Source organism: Rhipicephalus microplus, chromosome 6, assembly GCF_043290135.1.
Source record: "Rhipicephalus microplus isolate Deutch F79 chromosome 6, USDA_Rmic, whole genome shotgun sequence".
In the NCBI taxonomy this organism is placed as follows: Eukaryota; Metazoa; Arthropoda; class Arachnida; order Ixodida; family Ixodidae; genus Rhipicephalus; species Rhipicephalus microplus.
Genome location: NC_134705.1, coordinates 199,060,067 through 199,074,149, shown reverse-complemented (window position 1 = coordinate 199,074,149; position 14,083 = coordinate 199,060,067). Strand labels below are relative to the sequence as shown.

The 14,083-nt window shown below is 45.6% G+C and overlaps 1 protein-coding gene across 1 annotated transcript; it reads left to right on the top strand.

Annotated features, from left to right (window-relative positions):
* Positions 1–12,352: 12,352 nt before the first annotated feature.
* On the top strand, positions 12,353–13,414 carry LOC119166888 (nicotinamide riboside kinase 1). The gene has a single exon (XM_037418278.2). It carries the CDS (start codon positions 12,581–12,583, stop codon positions 13,151–13,153), a length of 573 nt encoding a protein of 190 aa, XP_037274175.1. The 5' UTR covers positions 12,353–12,580; the 3' UTR covers positions 13,154–13,414.
* Positions 13,415–14,083: the final 669 nt, after the last annotated feature.

Genomic DNA, 14,083 nt, shown 5'->3' with positions numbered 1-14,083 from the left:
GCTCGTTTTTGTTAGTCACAACATTAGAACTAACAAGAGACCTGTAAGGCACAGGGGATGGTATTTATATTAACTATCATGTAAATCTGAAAAAAAAAGTGGACGAAAAGAACTTGCAGCTGGCAGGGATCGAATCCGCGGCTTTCAAATAATGCGTACGATGCTCTACCTAATGAGATACAGCAGAAAGCATTCTCTCTTCCACTTTGTGGACTAAATATACGCATACAAACCTGGGAGCGTTCGTCAGCGCCGCTGATAGCTACGACGCAGCAGTGGAAAGCTTGCTGCCTGCTGGCATCACGAAGCACGCCTGACGTTTACGAACTGGCTAATAATCGCTCGTATAAGACATCCAGTCTATCAAAACGAGACTCTTGCTACGAACGAAAGTTGAAACTTATGGGCTCGCGTTTCTATTTTAAGCGCAACATGAATTAGAACAAAGTTGATTAAACTCTCGCCAACAGCGACACGTAAGAGCCGTAAATTTAGAGGAAGAGACATTTCAGACCCAGGTTCTAAGATTGCCGTTAGCGTATGTGCACAACACTGTGGGAAATCTCATTCAAACATAAAAGAAAACAGTTGAACGGAGACATTGCACAAGAATATACATTTTACATCGACTACGGCCACCAGCATGTTATCTCGGCTGTGCCCCTGCGTCTGTAAACTGACTGAAAGTTAGGAACGGTTAATTTTCAAGTACGGTAAGAGCAGCACGAAGAAAACAGGCATATTAACGTATTTAAAAAAAAATACCATTCACGCTTCAGTGATAAACTAGCTACCATTTGGCGCACGCGGATGTAACGACCTAGAAACCAAAATGCTATCAACAAAATGCACGCGCACAACGTGGCCGCAACAACCAAAAAAATTGATTTTTTTCGACTCCAAGCCTATCAACGCAACGAGTAAGATGTCAAGTCACTCATGGTGAGCACCCCGACACCTTTGGACAAGATAACATTTCAGAGAGGGAGTGCTGCGGTTAACAAAGGTTGACGCAAGGCCGACCTTCGAGTATACTGTTCTACTCACGGAAATACAAGAACCACGCTTACTCAATGTAATGCCGGTAGCACGTCCACCTTGAAGATTCCGTCGCCGATAATGTGGAATATACGCAGGAGTGGCACGGCGTGGGTCAGTACGTACTGTCGTCCTTTATGAAAGGGAACACGCGAACGCGTGGCCTGCGCTCTGCGGATGGATGGGATGGATGGATGTGGCTGTACCCTTTAGATCGGGCGGCGGCTAACGCCACCTAGCCGTAATACTTAGTGAACTAACCATTACATTTATCTTTTTTTCCTTTAAATAATGAAGTTGAGGATTCGTACTTCGCAGTGAAGGGTTTAATTTTCACTCGTGCCTTGACTTTAGCCACCAATCAGATAACCTCCTTCTAGTTAAGTCTACCCGCTTAAAGTCTATTTTGCCCTCGCTGTCCCTAAATCCCAGTGCTTTGAAAAACTCTGCGCCATCATCCTGAACTATAGGGTGAAGCCCTTTACAGTACATTGTCAAGTGTTCGGCAGTTTCTTCTTCCTCTCCACACGCACTGCATATTGTGTCGACCCCTTCGTATTTGGCCCGATATGTCTTGGTTCGCAGTACTCCCGTCCTGGCCTCAAACAGTAGAGAACTACCCCGAGTATTATCATAGATCCTTTCCTTGGCAATTTCCTGCTTAAAAGTTCGATAGATCTCTAGTGCGGACTTCTTAATCATGCCCATTCTCCACATGTCAGTCTCCGTTTCCTTCACTTTTTTCTTAACCGATAGTTCTTTTTGGTTTGGCCACCTGCTGTTTTCTAAGTATTTACCAGTCAACTTCCTGGTTTGCTTCCTCCATTTTGTATCGACATTCTTCATGTACAAGTAGCTGAAAACCTTCCTAGCCCAACGCTCTTCCCCCATTTCTCTCAATCGCTTCTCAAATTTTATCTTGCTGCTAGCCTCCCTTCCCTCAAATGATGTCCATCCCATATCACCTTGTACTCCCTGATTTGGTGTATTCCCGTGAGCTCCTAAAGCAAGCCTACCTATTCCACGTTGCTTAATTTCTAATCTTGCTTGAACTTCTGATCTCATGCACAAGACCGCATTGCTGAACGTCAGCCCAGGAACCATGACCCCTTTCCATATTCCTCTCACATCATACCTATTGTAATTCCACAGTGCCCTATTTTTCATGACTGCTGCATTCCTGTTACCTTTAGTCGTCACGTATATTTCGTGTTCCCTCAGATACTCGGTCCCATTGCTTATCCATACGCCCAGATATTTGTATTTATCTGTCATCTCTAGCGTGACCTCCTGTATTCTAAGCTCACTACCTTCGTTGTCATTGAAAATCATGACTGCTGATTTTTCCCTACTGAACCTAAAATCTAACCTATCTCCCTCATTACCGCAGATGTCCATCAATCTCTGCAAATCTTCCTTGTTGTTGGCCATTAGCACTATATCATCTGCGTACATTAATGCCGGTAGTGCCTGATCAATAAGTTTTCCTTGTTTGACTAAAGAGAGGTTGAAGCCAAGTCCACTTCCCTCTAATTTTGCCTCTAATCCTTGTAGGTACATCATGAATAATAAGGGTGACAGGGGGCACCCCTACCTAAGCCCCCGTTTTACCTCTGCAGGCTTGGATACCTGTTTTTCCCACTTTATAACTACCTTGTTACCTTTATAGACACCCTTTAAAAGATTAGTGACTACATGATCCACGCCTAGTGTGTCCAGTATTCCCCACAATTCCTCTTGAACCACGCTATCGTACGCTCCCTTGATATCCAAAAATGCTAGCCACAGGGGCCTGTGTTCTTTTTCTGCTATTTCGATGCACTGCGTCAGTGAGAACAGATTGTCTTCCAACCTCCTGTGTTTCCGAAACCCATTCAGCAGTTCCCCCAGCACCCCCTCATCCTCTATCCACGCCTGCAGTCTTTCCTTTCTAATCTGCATCGCCAGCCTGTAGACCACTGATGTCACTGTTATAGGACGGTAGTTGTTTATGTCAGCTTTGTCCCCCTTTTCTTTATAGATCATGCACATCCTGCTAAGTTTCCATCTATCGGGAACTTCACCATCGATTATTATTGTACTCACTGCCTCTCTCAAAGCCTGCTTAGACTTCGGACCTAATGTTTTTATCAGCCTAATTGGAATGCCATCTGGGCCTGTTGATGTACTACTAGGAACCCTTTTCTCAGCCCTTTCCCACTCTTGTTGTGAAAATGGAGCCATTGCACCACTTGATTCGTCTTTGTCTATTGTGGTGCATAAAGTACTTCTTTGTTGAAATTTTTCTGTCACCCTTGTTCTTATATATTCAATAGCTTCGTCCCCTTCTAGCCTAGCACCTTGGGCTGTAGTTATAAAGTTCTGCTCTAGGCTCGTCTTATCTCTTAGGGAGTTTAGATGGTTCCAAAATTTCGCAGCTGCCTTTCTATCTTTTTTATGTACTTCTGCCAGCCACTGAGCTCCCTTCCTTCTAATCTTTTCATTGATCAGAAGGGATGCATCCCTTCTACAGCTTAGAAAGGTTGCCCATTTTCTTTCCACATCATCTGTCGGTTCACCCCGCTGCTTAGCATGTCTGTGTTCCCTAGAGGCTTCCTGACGTTTTGCTATGGCTCTCTTAACTTCCTCATCCCACCAACTTTTGGGTTTGTGTCTTCTTTTCCGGGGCGACTTGTCACGCGTCTCAGCAAGCTCTATCTCAAAGAGTCTAATTAGATTCGTGTATGTCCACACTGTCTTATTATCCTCCGTGATTACTTTCTCAATTTGTTTAGTGGCTATTTCAATTTGCCTTTCTGGATAAAAATTTTCCTGTAGTTGCTCATCTTGTCTCCTTCCCACTTTCACTGCTCTTCCAAAACTTAGCTTGATACGTTTGTGATCGCTACCCAGACTTCTGGAGCCACCTTCATCTATGTGCATTTCCCTGAGCTTATCATACATCCTATGTGACATCAGTGCATAATCTATCGTCGACTGAAGTCTTCCTACCTCCCATGTTATTTGCCCTTCACACTTCTCGGTACTGTTGCAAATGATCAAATCAAGCCTTTCACACAAATGCGGTCTCAACTGGCTGCGTATACAGCGCCATCAACCGACAGCAAAAGAAAACACGTTCGCTTTCAGCGTCATCTGTTGCCAAAAAAATTATAACGAATCATGACGGGTAGACAAGCGCTGCTATAGATTGCACTCCTTCTCTGCTCACGCCTAGGGTATAGTCCACTACCAACATATCAAATATCAAACTTTGTGCGCGACTACGGCGCAATCTGCAGTAATCGCCCGATATCGCTCGCCACGCGCGCAGGGAGGGAACGTAATCTAGCAGCGCTTGTCTACCGACCATGACTCCTCATCTTGCTTGGCAATAGATGACGCCAAAAGAGAACGTGCTTTCTTCACTTGTCGGTTGGTGGTGCTATGGGCAGCCGCCGCAAAACGCTGGCCGCGTTCCCTTGCATAAAGGACGACAGTGCACGTATACTACGTCAGCGCTCCTGGAACTAAAGCAAAACTTGTTAGGAGATAAAAAGCACGCGTCAAAAAATAATAAATGCGGTCTCACCAATAGTGCTTGATCGCGAAGCCACGGCTGGTCCATGAGCGCTCATCTAGCAGCCAAGTTCCAGCTGCAAAACAAAGAGGGCAAGGTGTCAGCATCTACAAAATAATCGCGTAAACCGTGGAAAAAAAAATCAAGCTAGAAAGAATGCGAGCGTAAACACCAGGACGCCGCGTTGCGACCCGCGAAAACCACATTACGCATACTGACACGCAATGATGGCTGCAGGTGAGCCACGGGCATTCCGGTCGGGTCCACCTCTTGTTGACGAAGGCCTAACTAAGCTACTTAAGCTAACCGCGAGGGTTTGCTCTGCAGCTTCAGGGAAGTCGACCCGTGGTGGCACTATTCAAAGAACTCGCTCAAAGTTCCACGCAACCTTAAAGTTCGGTTTAACTGTGAATATATAGCGAGTGATGTTCGGTGAACAACGCCCCAACACTTCGCTGGCCTGTCATGATATAGGGGGCTCACATTTTGATGCCGAATTGATTGATTTGTGGGGTTTAACGTCCCAAAACCACTATTTGATTATGAGAGACGCCGTAGTGGAGGGCTCCGAAAATTTTGACCACCTGGGGTTCTTTAACGTGCACCCAAATCTGAGTACACGGGCCCACAACATTTCCGCCTCCATCGGCAATGCAGCCGCCGCAGCCGGGAATCGAACCCGCGACCTGCGGGTCAGCAGCCGAGTACCTTAGCCACTAGACGACCGCGCCGGGGATTTTGATGCCGAAGACGAACCTCGCACTGGTCCTCCAACATCGGGCGACGTTGCTGGTCGTGTGCAGCTCCATAAGTCCAGGTAAAGTACACAGATGAAGTCCACACACACATACACGCAAAAAAAAAGGGGGGGGGGGCGAATCGCGACTCGTACGTATTATGACTATTGCACGCCCCGTGCCTGAAGCAAACCATTCCACGTCTACATAATACGCAGTGCGAGTGGCAACGAATGAAAAACGAAGGTGGGCAGCCCGCGTGTAACATTTTTTTTTTTTTTAACGGCGATTCTCTAATATTCGCGCATGCGCTGTTGGAGCCATATCTATAGTGGCGCCATTACGTCATGGTATCGTTCTTTGCCGTCTTATCGCTGAGATCTGGGCGTGGCGTACTGCGAAGGAAAGAAATCAAAGGAAAGATGTACAAAAGATATCGCAGGATATGCACCACACGGCGCATGATCTTCGGGCTCAAAAAGGGACGGAAGCGCCTATAAACAGCAGAGGTGAAGCTGTTGGATCGCTTCCGTGCGGTCGCCTTTTCGCGTGCGCTCTTGAAATTCAACCCAATTACTGACGTGGCTTGCAATTGTGTTTTTTTCTTTGGCACGTCATTTATGTACGATTAATTTTTTTTTTCCAGTAGACATGCTTTCCTTTGGCAGTTAGGTCTGTCACCAGTAAATCATTGGTCCTTTATTAATGTTGCTCTCTAGCAGACGCATCGCAATCGATTCGCGTGCCAGTTACAGTTAAATGACTGGAACAGAAAAACTTCTTCAGTGCTCCCAATAACTTAGAAAAATAGTGTTGGACTAAAGATAAACGTTAATTTTAAGCTACTTTCAAGCTCACTGCCGTTAAGCGAATACAGATCGGTGACAGTGTCAACGGCGTCGTTTGGCGAGGACTGTATACCAACATATTCCATGGCTGACGATAAAGTCTGTATACTTTCTTTCACACAATATGTATGAACAAAAGTTGTGGAAAGTCGGTATGAGGATAACAATCAATTCGACTGTGAAAGCGAGTGAAGGAACAGTTACTGTTTAAAGGGGAGATCGGCGCTAGTTAATGTACACATATAAAGAAACGCTTCTATGTGTATTCCTCAGCAGTCCAAACGAGCAAGACTCAGCTGTTTGCGACATACGTATTTAAGAGAAGTTAGTAAAGGAATCAGCACGCAGCCTTTCATGAGAAAGAAAGGGGCAAACACAACAGATGAACTATGCTCTATCAAACAAACGATCCAGTTGGCAGGTTTAGCAAGGTCTACAATTGGGCGAGATTGAGATCGCCATAACCTTTGTGTGAAGTGCTGCGCAGAACGTGAATACGTGCGGGCACAACACCAAAGTGTGGGAGTGTAATGTCTTGTGTTTCCTTTCCTCCGCTTTACCATGTACTCGCCAGACGAACAAGCCGAGTGAGCTGCGCCTTACCTCGTCCGTTTTCTATCTCCAACTAATCGACGCACTATAAATCTAGATGCCGATTTGTCCCAATGATGTTTGAAACAGGACATCACTAACGCAGCTTGCTGTGCGAGTTGCTTCATAAAATTCGGAAGAGGAAACCAACGAAAGACACGAAGACCGCAAAGCTATATAGGAGAACAACCACACATAACAAGCGCTGGACTTTAAATACAATGTTTATTGCAAGAAAACCCACCCACACACAAGCCAGCAACGCGTGCATAAATAGGCTATCTTGATTGATTGATTGATTGATTTATATGGGGGGTTTAACGCCCCAAAACCACCATTTGATTATGAGAGACGCCGTAGTGGAGGGCTCCGGAAATTTCGACCACCTGTGGTTCTTTAACGCTCACCCAAATCTGAGCACATGGGCCTACATTTGCGCCTCCATCGGAAATGCAGCCGGGATACGAAAATAGGCTATCTTAGTCAGTTTATAGTTGCACGCCTAACAGTGCACAGGTATTAAAAAAAAGCACATTTTCAAGGAACACTAGAATATCGACGCCACCGTGCAATCAGTATGTAGCAGCGCGAATTCCTTATCTGTAAGAAAAACTGAAGGATGATTTACACATGACGCTTTGCCATGTTTTGTTTTAATTTAGAAAGCTTTAGATATTTTACGTTCAAGCTTGTTTTTTTTTTTCTTTTATTCTTCTGCCAATGACACCTATTGAATTGAAATCAAGGGCGCACAGCCATTGCAGTGCAGAGGTGAGTGTAACCGTGGGGAGTAGAATGACGCAGCCTGTCATTGAAGCTGATCGGCCCTTCTGACATTTGTAGACACGGCCGCATGACAAAGAAATTTCGAAAGTTGCGTGCGTCTGCGCTGCAACAGTTGTAGCTGCGTCCCTGATTTCAAATCAAGGTGCCATGATAAATGAATTGAGAAATAAGATTAAACATGAAAGCTGTGAAGCATTTCGAAGTAATAAAAAAAGGCAAATTTAGTGACATATGTGACGTGATCCCTCAGTTTTTAGTCAAGGGGTGCACGTGGCGTTGATATTTTGGCGTTTTGTGAAAACGCACTGTACGTAACACCTTGACATGCTTAATTCTTGGCCTTGTGCTGTTAAATTTGTAACGTTGCTAGGCTCAGATAGCCTATTTACGCATTCGCCGATAGTTGATGCACGTGGGGGGCTGGGCTTCCTTTATTATTATTTAGTTGTTAGTCTAGCACTTGCCCTGTCTGGTTCCTTAACTGTTTCCGTGGTTTTGGTTGGTTTCTTATAAGGTATAGTTCGCTAAAGATCATCACGTTTATCGTCATGCGAGTGACGTAAAAACCGTCATCACACCCTTCCTCTTCTCCCGATAAGATCCCATCACGCGCATATATGAAATGACTTTATCTACGCACGACGTGATCTATTGCAACATTCATCCACAAAATGTACGACTGATTAACCTCCTTTCCACATGTTGTACGAGATAATCAGAGAGATAATCTGAATTGTACATGGTGTTTTACTATAGATCACCGTCATGCCAGTAATCAAATAATTAATAAAACTGCCAAATAAAAAACTCCTCTATAAGGCAGATTACGAAAGGGCATTGAACTCTATAGAGATATATCAGCGCTTCTAGAGGTTGTTGAAGTGTTGTGTTCGATCGTTCTGGCACAAGAGTTCCGGAAAGACGGTGTCGAGGCAGTTTCAAGAAACTCAAGGAAACTATGACGCTTATTAAGAATAATTACAGGACTAGCATTTTCGACGTGACGAAAATATCGTGAAACCAGACGAAGATTTCGTCTGCACTGAGCCCACGCCTGCCCAGGTCAACGTTTTTGACTAAGCATTACCTATGACGCCAACGTGTCCCTTTCTTGGTGTGAGAAGGCGACTGGGTCATGGGTCTCACGCTCGTACTACCGGAGCAACAAAAGGACCACCGCTCGCCACTCTCAATTAGCGGGGCTGGTTGTTATTGCTGTGACACCACTCTCCTCAAGCAAAACGTACTGGCCGGGAACCATTGCAGTAGTTTTCGTCAAACACGTTGCCTCGTCGGGCTGCATAGCACCCCACTTTCCGTGCCGGGAGCACATATTTGGACGGCCATCAGCAGGCCCACAGCTCTCCGGTGACCTGTCCCTTTTGTGATAGAAGGAACAGGAAGAGGAAAGGGGGCACCGCTTTCTCCATGGCTCGGCGCTGATCCCATCAAGTGGTTCCGTCGACAAGTACATGCGTGCGATTTCAAAGCTACTGCGCTTTAAAGGGGCCCTGAAACACTTTTTCAAGTAACCATGGAATAAATTCACTGGAAGAGCTTACTGTCTCACGAATTCAACGCCGCAAAATTTTGAAGAATCCGTCCAGTGCGAGTGGAGTTACAAAGGTTTGTCGCATGCTGCAATTGAATTCTCTCTTCTCTCGTTTCTCAGCTCAGCAGGGAAGGATGTGAGGGCCACAGAAAAACGTCACGCACGCTTCGCGACTTTGAGCATTTTTTTTTTTCTCTTTTTTCAAATGCGAGGTTTTAGTGTGATCGCGCGCGCACGCGTGGACAAGTAGCGGCCTCCCACGGCGATCTCTGTAACGACCGAGTGCGCCACGTTTTGTGTCTTTATGTCTTGTCTCTGTGTCGTCGTTTTGTTCATCATGCCATACCAACTAGCCCAAGCTGCCACACTTCTAGGCACATTCTTCCACAACACAAGGAATGGTTAACGTCCATATTCTTTCTTTGGCTCTTTGATGGCTTCCGAAATTGTGATCACTGGGGTGGTTGCAACTTTTTGCAGTGGCAGATTCATTAAAACTTATTAATTACCTTCAAATGCTGTGTTTTATTACAAAAAAGCACGTTTAGACGCCTCACAGGTTAATGTCTATGGTCTTGAGATTAACGTTGTTTGAGAAATATGAAATCTCGGAGGCTACAAAACAAGTTAAAGGTTCAAAAACGCACTGCAGTTTTTGCAACGAAGTAATTAAAAATACTATTGCTTTTTGTAGTTTGGTTTATTTATTAATTTGCGCCAAAATTGAAAAAAAGATTATACATGGCGTTTATGACGTTCTGCAACCGCTAAAGCATAGCCTTCGAGACTTTAAATTTTGCCTTTTTATTGAGATAAGAATTTGGGCAATACTAAAAGCTCAATATCCAGCAACAAGTCCTTCGTAGCGCAAAATCATTTTTAAAGCAGTGTTTTTACAGGTTGTTTTATGCCGAACAAATTTTGATGCCCGAAACAAGTCATTTTCGTCACGTTCAGTGAATTGCTTATGTGCACGTCTGCCGTCGAAACGGTGTCACGCATAATCGTCGGCAAGGTTCCTTTTGGCGTTGCATAAGTGGTTGCTAGACTGGAAGGGTCAGTGTTGCCAAATTGCCGCTAAATTTGACTGCAAAAGTTTTTTCTGTATTTGTGGCTTCTTTGTGAGAATCTGGTGCCATCCGCGGAGCATTTCGTGAACGAGCGACGCTGGCTGTTTTAATTAACGGAATGAACCGCGCCTAGCAGTAGTCGAGCGTGGCACAGCAGAGGCCGTTTTAATTAATGAAATGAACCGCACATTACAGAATTCGTTTTATTTACGGAATGAACCGCGCCTAGCAGAAGTCGAGCGCAGCGCTGCTACGCAATTAAGAGGCCAATTTAAATAACGGAATGAACCGCGCCTAGCAGAAGTCGAGGCGCGTTCTCTTGCTGTGTGCGCAGCTGTGCGAATAAGATATCGCGTCTCAGTATTAGGAATGACGGGAAAAACTGAATAGAGTCGCAGGAGGTGATGCGCTGCCCCCCTTACTTTTTTTTTCTCAGCTGATCGTGATGATGATGATGATGATGATTAAAGGCCTCCCCTTTGAATCGGGGTGACGGCATGCGCCATCTAGCCTACCTTAATAGTTCGAGTTTAAATTCTGTCCCTCAACTCGGATGTCTTTTTAATTTTGCCCAGCCGCTACTCTTGGCTGGGATGTTATTTTATCGACTTCTCTGCTTTTCCTCCACCAATACTCCAGCCGCTGCTTAGTAATACCTACTGCTGACCAGTTAATGCTTCCATCAACCGCGAAGCCCAGCGCCTCAGGAAGTGTGACCTTCCCCCCATTTCTATCCGGCTGAATCTTTTGACATTCCATGACTATGTGGTCGATTGTTTCTTTATTTATGCCACATCCAACACATGTCTCATCCTGTGACGAATATTTGCTCCTGTAAGTTAGAGTTCTCAAGCAGCCAGCCCGCGCCTCAAAGAGCAACGCACTACCTTTATTGTTGTCATAAAAGTTCTCTTTCCGGATCTCTTGTTTGCTTGCCTTGTAGATTCCCAGCGATCCCTTCTTTTCCATCCTCTCTTTCCACATGAGCGTCTCTGTTTCCCTCACTTGCTTTTTAACTGGCCCCCTTTGCTTATTTGCCGCGGTCAAGTTATATTTAGTCGCCAGCTTTCGCGTCCTCTTCCGCCATTTGGTGTCCACACTTTTCAGGTACAGGTATCTGTGCACTCTGGCTGCCCAGTTCTTCTCATCTAAATGTCTAAGTCGCTCCTCAAACCGTATTTTACTTTGTGCTTCCCTCGCCTCAAATGAAGCCCAACCCATATCGCCTTGTATAGCCTCGTTTGTAGTCTTACTGTGAGCTCCCAGAGCTAACCTGCCGACTGCCTTTTGGTTAACCTCCAGCCCCGACAGGATATCTGACTTTAAGCATAATACGGCATTAGAGAACGTGAGCGCCGGCACCATTACCCCTTTCCAGATGCCTCGTACTACCTCGTACTTATTGTGTCCCCAAAGTGCTCTATGTTTCATTACTGCTGCATTTCGTCTCCCTTTCAGTTTGAGGTGTTCTTCATGAGCATTCAGGTAGCCCTTTCCTTCATTAAGCCAGATCCCCAAGTATTTGTACTTATTTACTAATGGTATGGCTTCCTGTTGTATCCTTATTGGTGCTACATGAGCTTCCTCGTTGAACACCATGACTCCAGATTTCTTTGGGTTAAAATGTAGGCCTAGGTACGTTGCCTCATCACCACAAATGTCAGCCAGTTTTTGAAGTTCTTCCGCATTATCCGCCAGCAGCACTATATCGTCTGCGTACATCAATCCCGGAATCCGTTGCTCCACTAACACTCCATTGCTTCGGTGTGACAAATCAAAGCCCAATCCACTCTCCTCTAGTCGTCTTTCCATTCCTCTAATGTACAGTGTGAACAGCAATGGCGAAAGAGGGCACCCCTGTTTTAAACCTCTTCGAATGTACACGGGCTCTGTGTATGTACGCCCTTCACATGTAATGTGTGCCTTGTTACCCTCATATATTGCCCTTAGCAGCCCTACAAATCGTGTCGCGTCGACCGCGCGCTACGACGGAGGACGCTACCGGATGGCACCAAACTCTTTCCGGAGAAGCCACAACTACACTAAAAAATTGCTTAGCCAAATTTAGCGGCAGTTTGGCAACAACCATCCCAAAGTCTGGCAACTGACTTATGCAACGCCAAAAGGAACCTTGCCAGTAATCGTCTGCTGCAATCGCGGTGGCAATGAACGTGTCGCTCAGTCGGTCTTGAAATGATAAGATCGCTACATACGACCTTGCAGTAAAGTTAGGAGCGATCTCGCACGCCTAAGAATTACGCATCTGTGAAAAGTGAATTTAACAGCGTCAATACACGTGGTACGCGTACCTCCTGCAAGATGCGGGCGATTTATCTGTGAAGTTCGCGGCTCTTCGTCACCGTGCCAACTGTGCGATACGCAGCGCCTTCACCATCGCCATGCTGAACAACTGGATGTTCGTCGGAGTTTCCGGCGTCACGAACGGCGGCAAGACTTCGCTCGTGAACCACCTTCGAAAGGCCTTCGAGGGTTGCGTGGTGCTGCATCAGGACGACTTCTTCCGCTCGAAGTTCGACCCAAAACACGAAATGATCACCGAACTGAACCACGCCAACTGGGAGGCTCTGTCGAGCGTCGACTGGGACGCGCTGATGGACGCCGTCACTGCCTGCACGTCGCGTCAGCCGTCTGGTCTGCGACTGCTCATAATCGACGGCCACATCATCTTCAATAATCCCAGACTGAACGAGTTGTTCGATAAGCGCTACTTCTTTACGCTGCCGCGAGAGGAGTGTTACGCGAGGCGCTTGACTCGCACCTACGACCCGGCTGACGTGCCCGGGTACTTCGATAAAGTCGTGTGGCCCATGTACATCAAGAACTTGCAGGAGATCAAGGACGCCCATATCGACGTCACTTACCTGGACGGGACGCACGACATGGGCGAACTTCACAAGACAGTGCTCCAAGACTTGCGAGGCTTTTTGGAAGGCCGCAACGGCCGCTGTTGAAGCGTAACATTAGGGCTCCCGACACAGGCGTGCCGACGCCAACACAAACTACATAGTATATTTTCTGTTGTTTGTATCTGTGCCCGCGCGCCCAATTTTTTTCTGTATTTTTTCGAGCTATCGTGTTAAATTTACAAAGTATTTTAAAAGTGAGAGTGCCACGGTGCATTTTAAATATGTCTTAGGCGCACCGTTTTTACTAGTTATGTCGATTGTTGCATGTTTTATGGAAAATATATATCTTTAGCCATTTTGTTTTAACACCTGTGTCCTAGGAATCATTTCCGTAGCATTACCACTTCGTTATTGTAAACAATCATTTAGTATGTTGCATGAAATCAGACATGGCTTGTATTCGTTAGTTTACTCTAGTACTAGTCAAGCTAGAGCTAAAGGAGTACCGACAACGAATTTCAAATACTATAAGTGAAAACACTGGTGTCGAGAACCCTAAAGAGTACTGCGGAGCCTGGAGGTGCACAAATATAACTGTAAAAGCACTACCGCAAAAAAAATATCTTTGGTTCGATATCATGGGGAGTGACTTCTCAGTGACGTGTCATGGCAGGTGATGTGATGGTTAGATAGCAACTCCCCTCTCTCTAGAGACGGAACCCTCATCTGTCCATGATGAATGTAAACAACAGTGAGTTAAGTGAATTGGCATCCCGTGACCTGCACAATGATTCCTGCTGCACACAGCACGTAGAGTTTGCAAACTCAGTGGAACTGTGTTGACTCGACACAATGTCCATTACGTTGAGGCTGGCTTAATACTCATAGATGCAAACTTTAAAATTAAATTAACATATTTTACATGTGCTGTGCAATTCTGGTAGGTGGATAATGCTAACGCTTGCATACCAAAAAAACGAAAAGCGCCGCTTTCAAGACGTCTCAAAATTGCGTCGGCACTCCTTTAAAGCTTAC

Excerpts from the sequence above, each read along its gene's own strand:
- LOC119166888 (XM_037418278.2), top strand. The coding sequence starts at position 12,581 with ATGCTGAACAACTGGATGTTCGTCGGAGTTTCCGGCGTCACGAACGGC.